The sequence below is a fragment of the Homalodisca vitripennis genome, chromosome 3 (assembly GCF_021130785.1).
Source record: "Homalodisca vitripennis isolate AUS2020 chromosome 3, UT_GWSS_2.1, whole genome shotgun sequence".
In the NCBI taxonomy this organism is placed as follows: domain Eukaryota; kingdom Metazoa; phylum Arthropoda; class Insecta; order Hemiptera; family Cicadellidae; genus Homalodisca; species Homalodisca vitripennis.
The window spans coordinates 168,457,197-168,476,501 of NC_060209.1; the positions used below are offsets into that span (position 1 = coordinate 168,457,197).

The 19,305-nt window shown below is 30.8% G+C and overlaps 1 protein-coding gene across 1 annotated transcript; it reads left to right on the plus strand.

Annotated features, from left to right (window-relative positions):
• Positions 1–16,239: 16,239 nt before the first annotated feature.
• Positions 16,240–18,898, plus strand: LOC124357763. The gene is made up of 3 exons (XM_046809801.1): positions 16,240–16,350; positions 16,540–16,696; positions 17,375–18,898. The coding sequence occupies exons 2-3, from the start codon at positions 16,609–16,611 to the stop codon at positions 17,746–17,748; spliced, it is 462 nt and encodes a 153-aa protein (XP_046665757.1). The 5' UTR covers positions 16,240–16,350; positions 16,540–16,608; the 3' UTR covers positions 17,749–18,898.
• Positions 18,899–19,305: the final 407 nt, after the last annotated feature.

The window sequence follows — 19,305 nt, forward strand, 5'->3', positions numbered from 1 at the left end:
TATTCTGGTAAAGTTACACAATTATCTTTCTACTTCATCTGCAGTCCATTACAAATCATATTCTTTGCAATTGGAAATTGTATTTTTTTAATCGTATTTAGGCCTATATGCTATTCCAGTGTTTAAACAAAGTCCATATTCAATCTGTTCAATATATTTTGTGCTATAGGAGAAAGATATAAATACATAGATCAAACCTTTCATATGTATACGGTTAGTCCTAACAGAAGAATCCTAATTCACAAAATATTCAAAAAAATCTTCTTACATCATGCTGTGTTATTAATGTTTATAAAACTACCGGTCCTTGGAACTCTTTCATGGGTCTGTGAAAAGTTTAATTAATTGCATTTGTGATAATTAACTGACAACATTAATATTTTTTTTTAAATTTGAAATATCTGCATGTCGATATTTGCAGTTCAGTGTATGATCGTATAGGTCAGATATGCACGGAGGCTCACATTTGCATAATTCCACCATTACTGAGGGCGGTTAACTTTGTCACAAGCGCTTTTTAACCTGCTCTTGTTTGCTGACCCGCCAAAAACATGTTTTTCGGCGACTTCACAACATTGCACTGCTGCAGCGTCGAGTACAAATATATGAGAATACATAACGATGTATAACGATATAATCAAATTTGTAGTATTTATTAAAAGTTTTATGATGCAAACATTAATCTCACCAAATAATTTTTAAAAGTTAGTAAAAGGTATTTAACTTTTGCATCATTATTATATTAGGTCTACTTTTCAAAATTCTGAAATACCTCGACAGAATTTTGTACCATTTAATTTATTAAATAAACTTGCAGAGTGAGATTTTTGTACCAAAGGAGTAGTTTGTACGTGATCCGGCATCTGTTTATCACAAATTATTACATGCAAGAGGTTACTAGCTTTTCCCCACAACTTCCTCTTCGTAATTTCTGATCCCGCTCTGTAGTGTAAAAGATGAAGCGGTAGAGCTTATTTTAATTTTTGTTTAATATAGTTATTAATATCCAAGAGTACAAATAGCGATGTACAAACAATTTATGTAATAGAACAAATCACTTGTATCAACATAATGTTAAGTAATAATAATGAAAACAGTATTTAACACGAATTACAATATATATATATATATATATATATATATATATATATATATATATATATATATATATATAGGGTGTTCCGTAATTCTATGGACAAAGGTATACCAGACTATTGCTCAAGTCAAAACAAACATATTCACCATATGAACGTGGGTATCTCATGCTTAGTTTCCCACCTGTCTGCCTGGCAAACTAATAAGTTCAATTGCACCAATTTTTGTTCGAATTTTTATGATAACAAGGCCAGTTACTGAAAAAATATCATACAATTATTTTTAGTAATTTCTAAATGGTAACCATAATAACTTTTAAACTTTGAATATCTTAAAAACTGGCAGTTTTTTTAAATTACATGAATTATAGTTTTTTGAGGATATTATTATCACAAATCTGTTGATACAATCTTTATTTCAATCGAATAATAAATCATTGATTTAGAGTAAATTTACCATGGCAAGACATGGCTTCCATTGAGGGTCTCAGCGAACAGTCAACAATACAAAAACTAATTAAACGGTAGCTCTCGGCATAGAAATGTTGAAATTTGATACCCTTACACTAGACAGAATACTTATAAACTAATTACAAGGATATCTTAATGGTTTTTACTACGTATAAGTGCAGGTTTATATCGCGTAACTAGTTTGAATAAGGTGACCACAACAACCACAGGTTTAATAGCAAAGCTTTGAAAATGCAATATCAAACAGCTTTTGTACATAGATGTGTACTTGACAATTTTTAAATTCAAACTAATAACCACAAACTGGACAAAGACAATATTAGAATATCTGAAGATAAGCTACGTTTGGAAATACATTCACATCCATTGGATGCTCACAAGAAAATTGTTTTGCTCTTAGACTTTCCGTGGCGAGCTGGACGTTGTATTCACTAACCAAGGGACAAGAAAATTCGGAAGAAAATATAGAGTAGCAGAAATCTCAGGGGTAAGGTCCATATTATTGTTAAATAATCCCAACTAAATACATTACATTTAAACAACTTTTAAACAGGCTTACGCTTATCGGTTTGACCCGTGTGTTGAAATATAATACAACATTACTTAGTTAGTGTTCTTGATAATTTACTGAAGATGGTTGAAAGTTTTTTATACCGCATACCATGCATCTCCTATCATTTTCCACCGCTCGTATGTTATCATCGACTTGAGTGATGCTAATTAATGTTTAGGGTGCAACGTTATGTATACAACCCCAAAGCTCAAAACAATGGCGCAGACCAAAATTAATACTCGCCCTGAAGTTGCGGATCTTATGTTTGAAACAGATAGAAGGGAAGGAAAGTATAGTTGGAGCTCGGTTTCAGTAATTGAAATTTATTAGGTTGAAGTGCTCCCCGCCCGGAGCGGCGTTTGTGTAGCAGAAACACTTCCTAGATAGAGGGCTGGATTTTTGATCAGTTGCACGTTTCTTATTTAAACAGAATTATATAAGTGGAGACTATTTATTGAATATTACATTGTAAGAACGTGATAAACTACTTACACAGTGTTTCCTATATTGGAATTAGAAAAACTAAATGTTGATTTCGAATAAGTAACTTGATCACTGTAAATCATATTCTGTTAGCATGTGATGGCTGTAATTTTATTACGCTTCATAAAGTAAATACCAATTTTTAAATGTAAAGAAAATATTATTACAAATAATACAGATACATTGTATTAGTAAACATCACTGAGGTTATATCAGCTGTCAACAATGCAAAAGCCAGGCGCGTAGCACTTTCACCTTCACTAGGCCAGTCACATACACCTAGCACAATCTGCTGTGAAGTAAGTAAATCTTTATGGCACTTATATATATATTAATTTACACTATAGGGATAGGCACTTAGAACAAATTTTCTGAAAAAAAAAGAACTAATGTTTTTTAAAACGGCACTTTTACCCAATTTTACTTCAACCCTACACTTGTCAGAGCTCTCTAGGAGACATTTACTGTATTAACGAGTATAATAATCTTTATTTATGAGACGTGCAAATGGTCTCAGTTATCTGTAAGTTGTTATTTTCATACTTCAAAATTGGCCAATCCCTTCAACCAAGATAGAATAAAGAGGAAAAGGATAGATTCTAATCCTAGAAAATAACTGTAACACATTTGGTAACACATAACGATGGCAAATGATTGAAATCCTACTATCCTTTCAATATATACAAGGATAAATTGTAATCGTGTTTTTGTTAATTAAATTCGTAACTTTAAAGCCAATTAGTAAATGAGTTAAATAGAAAAATTTACCATTTAATCAAACGATAAAGGGGTTTAAAGTAATAAAATAATCATGGGAATTAAGTTTAATAGTAAAAATTACGTATATCTTATATTTTAAATCCTTAATTATAGCCCAGAGAGAAATAATTACATTCAACTTTGCACAGAAAAAATACAAAACAAAATTAGTTATATATGATTTCAAAAATTAAAGGAATAATAAGTTTCTAATAAGACTATTCCACTACAAGATATTTTTCAGTGTTTTATAATTAGTTAATCTTATAGCTTTTTTATATATGTAATGTTAAAGTCTTTAAATAGCCCACATTTTCAAATTATTTTGTTCTTTCGCAACTTGAAATATTTTACGTAATAGACTTTAACAAGCATAAAATGTAATGAACATGAGTTGTTGCATTTGTTATAATTCTTTTAAAACTGTTAATTATATTTTAAATATCTCATGAATCGAAATAGATTTACTTATAAGATATTTTACCTGTATACTCAATGAAAATGTCAAAACGGGTTGATATAACAATATGAAAATATTCTGTATTTCTCATCGTATCAACTGTATTTTTGCAATGATTGTACTATAAAAATTATATATGAAAGTTTACTAAAATAAATGTATAATACTATTATAACTAAATATGTAGTGTATGGTCTACCTTAAGGTTGTGGTACTTGGGACAATGGAAAGCAGACGTAACTCCTGAATGTGGATTAGACAAGATCATGAACAAACATGAGAACCTCACTAGTGAGCGCTGTGGGATCACTACTTTACTTGGGCCACAATGTCTCCCTTATCGCAGAGACGTATTTGCACATTTTACTGAAATAAACGAAGAGAATTTAAAAACTAAACTTCATTAACAAACCCTACAACGTTCCTTAATTTTACTTATTCACTCTTATTTACATGTTTTAACCATTTCGCCGCTGTTGGAATTAACAAGCCTTACCATGCGAGGGGTTTAACGGAATACATTTTACACAAGCTGGCTCGCATCAGAGTGGAATTGGTCGGTTACAGTATTCATGGCTACGTGTTGCATAAAAGTGCAATGTTTTATTCAGATAACCTTCTACTTTTGGTTTCTCGTCATGGCTTAAGTGAAGCTGATTTTGTTCAGAGTACCCATAATAAAAGTCCACATTATTCTATTAAATGTGCTTTTATTTTTCATTAATGCATTATTATTTGAAATATTTGAGTGTAATGAAAACATAGCTTATCTTATACTACTGGAATTGTAATACAGTGTCGTAGTATACTATATACATAAAAAGAATGTTTAAAATATGTCAATACATTGTTTGACATCTAAATTTTACAAAAAATAAACAAATACGCCACAATGAAACACAGTATATGGTACAGGTTAGTAGTGTTAAAAAAACTACGTACATCATTATTTCGTGACATACGTCACTTTCGAGTAATGGTTTATCCTGATTGATTTATTCACAATAGCATATTTATATTCTGATGAAATTATTATTAAGATTTGTTTTCAGCATAAAGTATGGTGAATGACTCCAGATAATACCTCCATAATTAAGATGATTTTTTGATTTCCACGCAAAAATTTAGGTTTTCTTCTTACTTTGGTATGAAGGCGAGTTCGTAAAAGTATTAGCAACTAAAATGTCAGATAGAAGTAGTTTTGTATCAATAATTCTTTATCTATTATTAAGTTTTCATCTGCAACAGGATCTACATTGTAAATGTTTTAAACTTTAAACCAGCGTAACTTTCAAACAAATAAACCATTTAATGTCGGAATCACGGCATTGTATTAAATTAATAAATATCTTAAAGAATTAATAAAGACCTGACCTATCCTTTCATTTAAAATTTCCTTCTGAATCCTTGCAGACTATCTCACTTGTCTGACAAGCAAATGGTAGTTACTTCAAAAAAATTGGTTTTAGGTGCAATAATCGAGATACAAAGGTTAGCCTAATTTACTTTTACAAAGAAATTAAATTTATATATATATATATATTATATATATATATAAATTTAATTTCTTTGTAAAAGTAAAGTAACCTTTGTATCTCGATTTTTTTTCTCGTAAAGGAACTTGGGATTATTTTCCACATCAACTGTCAGACGGACCCTAAGTGGCAAACTTGTCCATGCCTTTCTCGAATTACGTCATTATTATATGTTGGGATATTTAAAGTGATTAGGTTAAGAATTAAGTTTTTGTATGTAAATGAAACACATTTCAAATATATAACAATAAATATTAAATAAATGGATATCATTTTTTAAATTGACTAATCAATTCGTAAGGTATAAATAGAAAGAAAATATTGAAAACATGTATATGCGTAGTTAAATTTGATTCAGAATCACGAGATATTCGTATCTTGTATCCAAGTATAAATATTTACGAACAGCCTGTTGTGGTATGGTAGGTAATCCTCCCCCTGTAAACCCTTAGACAAACACAAAGCGGTATCATGTGTAATACATATGCAGGGCTGTGTCTAATCTCATATTTTATGTACATAAGGGAGCAATACATCATTATCTTAAACTCCTTACCTAGATGAATAGGTAAACAAAGTAGAATATAAACCATAAAGTATTTAATTAAATTTATACAATTTGAAAATTTAATACGAAATGAGTTATATAAGAATTCATGAGTTTCATAAATAAGAATTTGTATAGTTACTTTGTTTCAACCAAATAACAAAATAGTGAGCGAATATTTCCATTTTCAATGAGCGGAATGTTAGATATCACAATTGTACATGATATCTTCATTAGTTAAGGTGGATTTAAGATTTTTATGTCAATGAATAAATATTAAAACTTATACAAATTTTCCACTACTGTTACAACACGTGGTGTTTAGTGACATAAATATATTTAACAGAGGTTTTAAGAAGGAATATTTATAACTTCCTTTACATATAGCAATTTTCATTGTAACACTCATCCCAGTAAACATATTTTTCCTTCATTCAAAAGTATCGAAGAGTTTTATTTATCTGCAAACGCAAGATCTACACTAGCTAACAATCACAGTTCCTTAGCATTTATTTGTTGGTGGTAATTTATTATAACTCTGTATTTTTAATCATCAATTACTAAATTAGTTTTACTTATAATACTGGCTATATAACTGATGTTAAACAGCAATGAATTTATTGAGGTTATAATAAAGCAATTATAATTTACCCTTCTGACAACTATTTTCAGGAGTTATACATGCTCTTTCTTTGTCTAGAAGTAACTGTGTACTTCCACGCACATGTTATACAATAATTAGGTATATGTATATCTCTGGGAAAGTCTCAATAAAGTTTGTATACGATGTCGATCTATATATGCTCATACTTACCTAGTTTTTGAAACTGCAATAGCCTTACAAGACAATTTCTCTTATATTAAGCGACCTATGGAAAACTATTTTATTTATTTATTTTTTTTTAATACACGTTAATGAATTTGCTATTTATCTTCTGTCTCCATTTAGAACACAGTAATAAACATCTGGTCAAGTTAACCCCTGTTGTGAAAATGACACTTTGTCTTAGTTTCTCGATTTACAATTCTTTTGGTAAGATCAACTTTATTTTCTTTATTCATAAAACTACAATAAACAGAGCAAAATCTTGTCCTTTATTGCCTTAATCGGTACTAACCCTTGAAACTAAGTGCCCACACGATATCTCGAGAACTGATTGACCTGTGGAAATGAGATTTTCACACGTCACTTATTCCCAAGATAACTAGACATAATCGTATCAAAAATAATTAAGGCAAAAAATGCCGGGAAGGGCAACATTTCTTTTAAAAGCTCGCCCAGATTCCTCATCGAATGTTCGGACTTAACCTGTTCCCTTACTTACACCTCACTTAGGGGCCCGGCGAGCCGAAGGCGAGTGGCCTTATTATGACCTCCATAAATTAGTTGCTGTTTAACATCAGTTATATAGCTAGTATTATAAGTAAATCTAATTTGGTAATTGATGATTACAAATATATAGTTAGAATAAATTACCACCAACAAATAAATGCTAAGGAACTGTAATTTATAGCTAGTATAGGTCTTGCGTTTGCAGGTAAATAAAAAAAATCTTCGATACATCTATTCAATGAAGAAAAACAATTTTTACTGGGTGGAGTGTTGCAATGGAAATTTCTATATGCAAAGGAGTTACAAATATTCATTTTTATAACCGCTGATAAATATTTTTATGTCACTAATAATCACGTGTTATAGCAATAGTGAAACACTGGTATTAGGTATAATATTTATTCATTGACATAAAGATCGTAAAAATACCTTAATTACTGAAGATATATGTATTAATTAATTGTGATAGTGATCATCCCGCTCGTTTAAAGTGGAAATATTCGCTCACTATTTTGTTATTTGTTTTGTAAAAAGAGATAAATATTAATAATAATTTAAAAGTTGTGTTAATTTTTTAACAGGTAAAAGTAAGATTATTTACTTCCTATATTTTATTCTTATAAGGGCCACGTACTTTTTAAGAGATTTTTGAGTAATTACCAAACATATTGTAATATTGAAATTAAGGTGGACAACAAAACTGCGTAAACCATAATTACAAGTATGAGGACAGAACTATCAAGGGTTTTCTAATAAGTAGGCTTATTCTTAGATCAAAAGCTTAGATATAGTTTGGAGTTTTAATCATAAACTAACCAGTAAAGGTTAAATAACGATAAACTTTCATTGGGTTATTTCTGCATTTATACATATAAGCAAATTGTTTACAAACTATAACGGTCAGTTTTACACATTAAAACCAATAAACATAGCTACCGGTCTCTGGCGCATATGAACTAACTTACAAGATTCAAAATTAATATTTCACAATCTATTCATTAATTTGAGGGGAAATTGAAATAAAAGATAGTAACAAGTGTACTGCTTTAGAATATGTAAGTAATTTAGTCTGCGTATTTTAATTGTTTTGTAGGTTAATTAAACTAGGGTAAATCTTATTCATATGGAAGGCATAAAATTTAATTAATAAAGTATTGATAAAGTGTATTTTAATTAATTTTTATTTGGAATGACAGAATATTCGTCCCATATACGTGCAAACATCCAAGGATAAATATGTACCAACAGAGTGCTGTGGCGTGGTAGGTAACCCTTGCTTGTAAACTCTTAGACAAGCACAAGGCTGTATCCTGTGTGATACATGTACAGGATTGTGTTTAAAATCAGTAGTGTATTCCTTGTATCTTTTACTATTGAAACAGAGTATAATCCATTATACGGATAATTGTTACAAGACAACAACTATCTTTATGATGGCTATAATCTGTTTCAATATTCTTTCATATGATGGATAATAATTTGGGTTTCACGGTTTAAACCAACGGCGTCTATGTTGAAATACGTTTATATTATTGTGACAAAACGGGGAAACTATGAAATATTACCAATATGGTAGCATCGGAGTTATTTGATTACATAGTTATATACGATCGATGTGTACACTGATTGAGGAAGATTGACTGTCATAGCAACACATCGTCACATACACGCGCGGACAGACAATATCACACACAAGATGTGTTACAAGACCCGCATTATATATTATGTATACATGTGTTTACTCGCATATATGTTTGTTTGCGTATGCTTTCGATTCCCAATTAAGATAAAAGCACGAATTTAGCTCACGTAACAACATGTAATTACTTTAATCAACATTGTTGATATTTTACGATGCGGTACGTCAAATGTTCATTCGATAATTCCGAGTTTAAATATTCGTAATTTTATATTAGGTACTAAAAAAACAAATACAGTAGGACCTTGATATATCGAACCTCAATATATCGAATTCCTCGATAAATCGAAGTTTTGTCATTCCCCTTGAATGTCCCATTTACTTCAATGCTAATTTTACCTCTACATATCGAAGATTGTAAGTAAATAACATCAATATATCGAATTTTCGCAAATAATTTAGCCTATTTTTTACCTCTTATATATCGAAGTATAAGAGGGCCGAGACTTGCAAAATGTGAACTGCGCCGGGGAAATTGCCCTCGTATCATTATCAACTACTCAAAGGACATAACACGTTTTGTCGACTATGGAAAACATAATTGCCTTACCACAAATACCCTTGGACAGAGATTTACGCACAAATTTCCCTATCAACGGCGATGCAAGGATATTCAAAAGAAACGCATCACTATCTAAGTTTTTCCACTGCTTTTTCCCATTAATTATTTAATAAAAAATTTAGTGCCCTTCTTAGATTAATTTTAGATTTTTTAAAGAGTAAGACTCTTACAAGTATGATGGCATATTAATGTGTTGCTTCTCAAACATTGAAATGCTGACGTTGTGTAAACGCATTTGAACCTGAATCCGTGAATAAACCAGACAGCAGATTATCTGTTGCATTCCGCCAGTTACTTACTGCAACTCTATGCAGGGATTAGTATAAAGAAACATGCTTTTAAATGATAAATGTTTTGAAAACTCGTTAATTTTAAAATAATAAGTAAAAATCAGATAATATTTGAAATATACAGATCACAGCCACGTAATACATTACAACAACTATAAAAGTTATTTTATGTATTATGTTATCAATAATTGTGTTAGTAAACAAGCCACATACAATATGCAAATTTTTTATAATATATATTTAAATAATACAATAAACCATTGACGACTGAGCACGGCGCAATTCGAATTATGGTAAACAGTGACGCCAGGGACTGCATTTACATTGATGCTCTGTACAGTTGATCGAGTCTTGTAAGTGCCACTTACAATATGTTCGTGCCCTCCCCCCATTATATTTATATATTTTATTTATATTGTACATTTAGTAACAATTTTTACATACAGATATATGGATATCTACTTATTTTATATCTTAATACCTTGAAATACACGTTGCTCACAAATTTCCCTGCATATTTTGCGAACTTGTTGAGAAAGAAAGGATCTAAGCTTACCGGCACTTATACAAAATTGGTGAGCACCTAAGAACTCAGATTTGACGTAAAGAAATAGTTTTTTAACCAGAATGGGATTAAAAGCGCTGTTTAAATAAATCTTTACACATGGAAATGTTAATAATAATAATGTTGGTCAATTTCAACTGGTATGATCTGCAAAGCTTGCTCTTTTCGATGTAGTAGCAGAAATTATCTTAGTTAATCAATTAAAGCGGAATTGTACCTTACTATCTACTACAAGAGTGGCTAGTCAGTAAGGAGTCAAAAGAAACCTTAAATGAGGAAATAAACGAGTACGTTGAGTTAAAGTGCTCTGCTGGAAAAAATGCTACATCCGAACCTCAAAGGACGAATCCTTAAATGGCACGGTTTAAGTTAGAGGAATACATTATAGGTCATTTTGTAAGGGGATCAATATTATTTCCTTTCCTTAAGTTGAAAAAGTTAAACTTTTAAATGCTTACTGGACCCAAGAATTAATTTTTTAGAGTAGTTAGTGACTCTTCTCATCCAACGGAGGACGGTCCAAAAGAAGTTTGTCAAAAATATTAAATGTAAGAAAGTCAAGATGTGCTACTTCTTAATGAGTTTTTCTAGCAGAGATTAATACAGAAAACAGCACTTAAAAAGTTTATATATTTTAATAAAATATATGTAAAATTACAAAATACTTTTATCTTACCTAAGTAAAGTCTATTTATAAAACAGAGACTGAAGTGAATGTACAAGTAGCTAGACACATGATGCATACTTCATGTGACTCTCTGACTTCGTTTTACCACTCTCAGTCCTTTTTTGTATAAAAAAATTCTTAGCCGTAAAATTATCACGGTAAATATATTTGGAAAGTACAACACTATGATAAATATTTACATTTGTGTTTTTGAGAATGATCTACACACTCCCACTTCTAATAAAGTCGCTTACAGCTCACACAAGTAATACATGAAATATAAAAATACAGTAAGCAGCAATGTAAAGGCATGATGCATATTTTTGACATCAGACATCAAGCTTACAAAAAAAGCTCTTCTGGTATCTAGTCGATACTTAGAAGCCATGCAGTGTAAAACTAGATGTAGTGTTTTTTTGTCTCATCAGGTGCACAACATGAATGCCAGGCAGCTTGCTCTTCAATCAATAAGTTATTTCATTAGTAAATATAATTTTTACATTTCGGGACAAGGTCAAGATAATATTTTACATACATTGTTACGGCTTAAACATCCTAAAATGTAGTGTAGCCAAAACATTCATGTCATGTAGAATACATGTTATTCCAAACCATACAAAAATTGTCTTCTTTTAGGCAGTTAGAAGATTTAAAAGACAGAAAATATAATAAATAACAGTTAACATTTAAGACATCTCATCTACAGAGTGGACAATATTTAAGGGAGAGTAGCCTATATTGACTAGGTTATACAAGGTCATACGCATAAATTGTCTTTATTTAGGTTAGCTTGAAACATTGTAAAATGTAAATAGGCAAACAATAAACAGAAGGTTAGCATTTAAAACAACAATGAGCAGCAGTGATTAAAAGATGGATATAATTTTAACAAGACGAAGACTCTGTGCATCACAAATGTTAAATAATAGAAATATCAGCGGTACTGTTAGATATTCTTAGTAAACCAGATACTTAAAATAAACTTACATTATGACTATAAAAAGGCGATTCGTTACACAAATTTATACATAATTGTTGAGATGGTTTCGGAATCTTGCTAAGTCTAGAGTAGGGTTGACATAGAAGTGAATTATTTCTTTTAAAATGACAATGAATACTACTTTTAATAGGATACTGATGTAAATTCTACTTAACTTTAACAAAGGAAGAATAAATATATAAATTGATTACAGTCAATATATTTACTTTGATAAACAGACTTGTACAGTGAGTTTTGTATGGTTCCTCAATTACTATCCTTAGAACTTTTCTTTTGTAGGATCAATACTTTTCACTATATAACAAGATACTGTTACAAAAAGCAAAGTAGACCTGCTAAGGTTATCTTTTGGGATGAGCTATTTGAGTTTACATAAAAAAGGTGACTTTAGATAGTTTAGTATTAACATACAGAATATGCGCTGGCCATGATACTTTTGAATCCAGACCGAGAATACCTAGGAGTTTAATAGTGTCTTGTAAACAACTATTTCTACTAAGGATTTCTTTGCGTTTATTACTAAGAGTATACACAATATTATGCATTTTATCGTTTTTTAAATAAAGACCATTTGTTTCATACCAATATTTAACCTTAAGAAAAGAGGAATCCAATACAGCAAATAGTGTATCGATAAAGGTACTTGGTTTTCTAAAAAGAATTATAATCAGGAAATATTATAAAATTAGAATTAATATTTACAGACAAGTCCCAGATTAAAACTAAAAACAGAAAAGCTTCTGTTTATTGTTTGCCTATTTACATTTTACAATGTTTCAAGCTAACCTAAATAAAGACAATTTATGCGTATGACCTTGTATAATCTAGTCAATATAGGCTACTCTCCCTTAAATATTGTCCACTCTGTAGATGAGATGTCTTAAATGTTAACTGTTATTTATTACATTTTCTATCTTTTAAATCTTCTAATTGCCTAAAAGAAGACAATTTTTTAAATGGTTTGGAATAACATGTATGCTACATGACATGAATGTTTTGGCTACACTACATTTTAGGATGTTTAAGCCGTAACAATGTATGTAAAATATTATCTTGACCTTGTCCCGAAATGTAAAAATTATATTTACTAATGAAATAACTGATTGATTGAAGAGCATGCTGCCTGGACTGACATGTTGCATTCATGTTGTGCACCTGATGAGACAAAAAGAGCACCTTATCATCTAGTTTTTTAAGACTGGATGGCTTCTGGGTATCGACTATATACCAGACGAGCTTTAGTGTAAGATTGATGTCTCTGATGTAAAAAATATGCATCATGCCTTTATATTGCTGCTTGCTGTATTTTTATATTTCATGTATTACTTGTGTGAGCTGTAGGCGACTTTATTTGAAGTAGTAGTGTGTAGATCATTCTAAAAAACACAAATGTAAATATTTATCATAGTTTTGTAATCTTTCCAAATATATTTTACCGTTATAATTTTACGGCTAAGAATTGTTTGATAAAAACACAGGACTAAGAGTAATAAAACGAAGTCAAAGAGTCACATGAATTATGCACCAGGCATCTAGCTACTTGTACATTCACTTCAGTCTCTGTTTTATAAATAGACTTTACATATTACTACCGGAATTTCTAAAAAAAAAGAAAATTTTAATTTAATAATCTTAAAAATACTATTATTTTCTCTATTATAATTACTTTCAGCAAAAATTCCAACAGTGCCCGCCATAATGTTGTCATAACCGTTAGCCTTGGCAGTATGATTTATGATATTTAATTCATTGTTATAACTGGTTAGATTTAGTGGTACTTTGAGAAAAATATATTTCATAAATATTTAAGCAAACATCAGACCAATCCATCTGATTTTATTGTTATTATTGTTATAAAATAAGTAAGGTTCCAGATGCCGATGGTGTAGTTTAAATGAAGCATTAGCAGAATGAACAAACAATATTACTGATATAGTGAAGATACTACGGTAGGTGTATTGTCATTTATACAGTTTTAAAAGAAAAGAATCTGTCTGTGTATAATTACTTGGTTATCACCTGTAAAGAAATCCTAATACATGAAATAATTGTGCGACTCGAAATATGTTTTTATAGTTATAATAAATGTTAGTAATATATATTAACGCTGATTATTTTTAGCTTACATAAAGTAAATAAAAAAAAATATTTGTTAGGTCCAGTAAGCATTGATGAAGTTTAACTTTCCCAACATGAGAGCCAATAAAATTATATTACATATACTAAAACAGGACCTGGTAAGTTAAAAGTATTTTGTAATTTTACATACAATTTATTAAAATATATAAACTTATTAAGTGCTGATATCTGTTATCTCTGCTAGAAAAACTCATTAAGAAGTAGTGCATCTTGGCTTGCTTACATTTAAGATTTTTGACAAACTTCTTGTGTACCGTACTTCTTTGGATGCGAAGAGTCACTAACTACCCTAAACAATTAATTCTTAAGTCCAGTAAGCATTTTAAAAGTTTAACTTTTTCAACGTAAGCAAAGAAAATAATATTGATCCCCTTACAAAATGGCGTATATTGTATTCCTTTAACCTTAAACATCGCCCTTTCTAAAGAATTCGTCCTTTGAGGTTCGGATGTAGCATTTTTTCCAGTAGAGCACTTCAACTCAACGTACTCCTTTATTTCCTCATTTTAAGGTTTCTTCTGACTCCTTGCTGACTAGCCACCCTTGTAGTACTGAAGATAGTAAGTTACAATTCGTGCTTTAAATAATTAACTAAGATAATTTCTGCTACTGAATCGAAAATAGTAAACTTTGCAGATCGTACCAGTTGAAATTGACCAACTTAATTATTAATAACATTTCCATGTCTAAAGATTTATTTCAACAGCGCTTTTAATCATATTCTGGTTTAAAACCGATTTATTTACGTTAAATCAGAGTTCTTAAGGGCTCACCAATATTGTAAAAGTGCTGGTAAGCTTAGATCCCCTTTCTATACAAGTTTGCAAAATATGCTGGGAAATTTGTGAACAGCTTATATTTTTAAGATATTAAGATATAACATAATTAAGGATCCATATATCTGTAAGGAAACATTTTTACTAAATGCACAATATAAATAAAATATATAAATATAAGGGGGAGGGGGCACGAATATATTGTAAGTGGCACTTACACCAAGACTCAATCAACTGTACAGAACATCGATGTAAATGTAGTCCCTGGCGTCACTGTTTACCATAATTCGAATTGGCCGTGCTCAGTCGCCATTTTGTTACGTCAATGTTTTATTGTATAATTTAAATATACATTATAAACAATCTGCATATTGTATATGGCCTGTTTACCAACACAATTATTGATAGCTTAATACATAAAATAACTTTTATAGTTGTTTCAATGTAATAGAGAGCTGTGTTTCTGTATATTTCAAATATTTTCTGATTTTTCCTTATCATTTTTAAATTAAGGAGTTTCCAAAACATTTATAATTTAAATGCATGTTTCTTTATACTAATCCCTTCATAGAATTGCAGTAAGTAACTGGCGGAATGCAACAGATAATCTGCTCTCTGGTTTATTCACGGATTCAGGTTCAAATGCGTTTACACAACGTCAGCATTTCAATATTTGAGAAGCAATACATTAATAAGCCATCATACTTATAAGAGTCTTACTTTAAAAAAAATCTAACCAGAATCTGTGATTGAGGTTCAGTCTTATTAATACTGCAGCATAAACTGTAACTGTAGGAGCAATACAGACATATCTGTACCTCAGAACCATATGAGCCTAAGTCCAAAATTTCTTATTTTTTAGGTTATTGCACGTATGTTCTTAAAATTTCATTTTACATCCAGCCATACCATCGTAACTCCGCTAAAAATTCTATTTTTATGATTTATCAAAGGTTATATGAGTCTAAGTCCTGAGGTATATCAGAACCAGACAAACTTAACTCCACCTATGATGTTATGGTTCTGAACATTGAGCATTTCAGCAAAAACCTAAGTCCACAAAATGGACTTGCCATTGTCTGGCCCTAGCCACTATACTCATTTAGTCTCAAGTCCTGTTTTCTGAACAGCTGATGACTGTCAATAATACTGTTGATATTGCTGCTGCCTGCTATTAGAGAGATTATTGAGGTTAGGACTGAGCTGTACTAATCAAAGTTTTATTCTACTTTTAACAAAACGTTTTGGTATTAATATGGAAAGTAGGGGAAAGTTTATACTTTCCAAATTGAAAAAAAACCTTAATACGTTCACTGAAGATAATCTGAAACCTGAAACTAATGATTGTCCTAGCAATCAATCAGTAGAAGTTCCACGAAGAAATTCCACTCCTTCACCGACTTTAACCGAATTAAAAGTAAGTATTTTTTAAATATGTTTACAAGCTAACAATATGTAAAACTTAAAGTAAAATTCGAATTTTATACTCAGACCTCAAGGTACAATTTTTATTATTATTATTATTATTAGCCTAGGTTTAGAAAATTGTTGTGCCAATAGGAGAAGTAGGCCTAAGTGTATGTTTGATTTTCAATTTTATTTCTAGGTATTGAATCCAGATTGCACATCCATCCTCGTTTTACCTGACAATGACTCAACCCAATGGAATTTTAACATGCATGAAAGTGAAAATATCCAAGTTGAAAGAGAAACTAGTAAAGACGTACATCTTCTTAATTTCATTTCAACTCCAGTAGAACCAGGTGAGATTAGTAGGTACATAATACTCTAGGCTCAGTTTAAATAAATTTCAGTAAATTTATGGTTGTTATAAAAATCTTTTTTGTGTAAATTACTGTTATGTTTAACCATTTAACCATATTGTAGCAGGTATTTACTCGGGGGCTTTAGCCTACCCTAGCAATAATTTAGGTTCCATTTCAATCGTGTTAAGCTGGGCCTAGACCTAGTACATTGTCATTAGACTGTAAATGCTGTAGTCGGTAGGGACAGAGAGCATTAATTTCATACGATAATAGTTATATTCTTAGGGGTTCTTTGTCTTTCCGACTTGTTATTCTACCTAATTTAACATTCTACATGTTTAACAGAAATTATACTTCAATATGAAAAACTTCGTGAGTGACGAGTAAATTACACATAATTACCAAAAACATGATAAAAATTCAATAGAAATCCACTTTAACGATATAATATTTTTTATATCCACATTCTTTGTGTAGGCTATCTATATAATGAACTAATCAATGTTTTGGCGGAACATCAATTTAAAAAATTAAAATAAATTGGACAAAACCGAGTGAATTTCTCTATTTCTTGAAGGCTGGGAACACTTGTAGGAAAGAAAGCTCTATGTTATTAAAAGCAAAACACTTAAATAAAATTAAATATTCAAAATATCTTAACAATTTATTTTTCAGAGTCAAATGAATGGGAGCTAGAGACGATAACACAAGTGACAAACATGGAACAAGAATCTGGAGCATCGACAACACTGGAAGATTTAGATGATGCGCTATCTTCTGTGAGCGACCTATTTGAGAATGACATCGATGATCCAACATACACTCCACCTTCAGGTTCAGAGAGTGATTCAACTTTAAGTAACGATTTAGAACAAGTACAAAGTCAATCTGTAAGTACAAATACTACAGCAAATAATAATAATATAATACCTCTGGTACCATACACCGATTCAGATGACACGGAGAGCGAGTTACCGATAGTTACTCAACCTAAAAATAAAGGAAGAAAAAGAATAAGGAATGAAAAAAAAGTGGAAAAAAAACATTAGAAAGCAGGGACGAATTTCTGGAAAAGAGCATGTCAACTCTAAAGGAGATATTGTAAAAGAAAGAACTTTAAGACCTCCTTGTAAAACTACTTGTCGCTTGAAATGCTCTCAGCGCATAAGTCATGCACAAAGAGTACACATTCATTCTGACTATTATAATAGTGAAAGAAACTTAAGTTCTAAACGCCAGTATATAGTTTCTTGTATTACAACCAAGCCAATAGCCAGGTCACGACAAAGAGATGGTTCTAGAAATAGTAGAAAAAACAGCCATACTTATTTTCTCAAATGGGATAACAATTTTGAAAAAGTTTGCAAACAATTTTTCTTGAACACACTAGTAATATCAGAAACATTTGTTAAGTTTGCTCTCTTAAAAACCCAAAGTACTGGTATGGTTGAACCAGACCATCGTGGCAAACATGTACCAGGAAACAAAATACCAGAGACAGCAAAGGATATCATAAGAAACCACATATCAAAATATCCAGCATATGAAAGTCACTATAGTAGGGAAAGGACAAACAAAAAATACTTGGGTAATGATTTAAACATTTCCATAATGTATACCATGTATGAAAATGAATGTAAAGAAAAAAATATCAAACCCGAAAAGAAATGGTTATTTTCAGAAATTTTCAATAGAGAATACAATTTGTCATTTCATTTGCCAGACAATGACACATGTGATTTTTGTGACAGAATTGATTGCCAATTAAAGAATGCAAACGGTGAGCAAAAAGAAAACCTTCAAGCAGAAAAGCAGAAGCATCTAGATGAAGCAGCACGTAGATACCATTTGAAAAAAGAAGATAAGCTTTTGGGACAAGGAAATGAAAAATTTAAAGTTGTTATGGCAGACCTACAGAAGTGTCTTCCTACTCCAGCTCTCACAAACTGTCAAAGCTTCTACTTGAGAAAGCTCTGGACTCTAAACTACACCATTGACGACAGTAGTGGAAAGAAAACGTGGTGCATGATTTGGAATGAGACCACTGCAGGTAGAGGTGGAAGTGAGATGGCTTCTTGTTTGTTTACCTGGGCAAATGAAGAGCTCAATAAAAGCAGCATTGACACTCTGACTGTTTGGACCGATAACTGCAGCGGTCAAAATAGAAATATTAATATGATTTTTATGTACATTTGGATTTTGAAAAACTCTACCCAACATTAATGAAATAAACCACAAATTTTTATTAGCTGGGCATACACATATGGAGGTAGATGGTAAACATGGATTAATAGAAAGAGCAAAAAAGCATCTTAAAACTAACACAATATTTACTACTAATGATTGGGCGAACTTCATCGCATCTTGTAGCAATAAAAACCCATTCATTGTAAAGAAAATGTCTCTTGAACACTTTCTTGATTTTCTTTCGCTTACTAATAAAGATGGACCATTAATAAACAGGAAAAAAAAATACTATTGGAGAACCTTTCCTCATTTCCAACACAGTTTGGTTACAGGTTCGAAGAGAAGAACTTGGTATACTGTACTATAAAACAAGCTTTGATGATGTTGATTTTAAAAGTGTGGATTTGAGAAGAAATAAG

What these genes read in the sequence shown, in the direction of transcription:
- LOC124357763 (XM_046809801.1), top strand. Translation starts at nt 16,609, where the DNA reads ATGCATGAAAGTGAAAATATCCAAGTTGAAAGAGAAACTAGTAAAGAC. An exon ending in TTCAACTCCAGTAGAACCAG is followed by an intron (nt 16,697 to 17,374) that starts GTGAGATTAGTA and finishes TTTATTTTTCAG; the next exon opens with AGTCAAATGAATGGGAGCTA.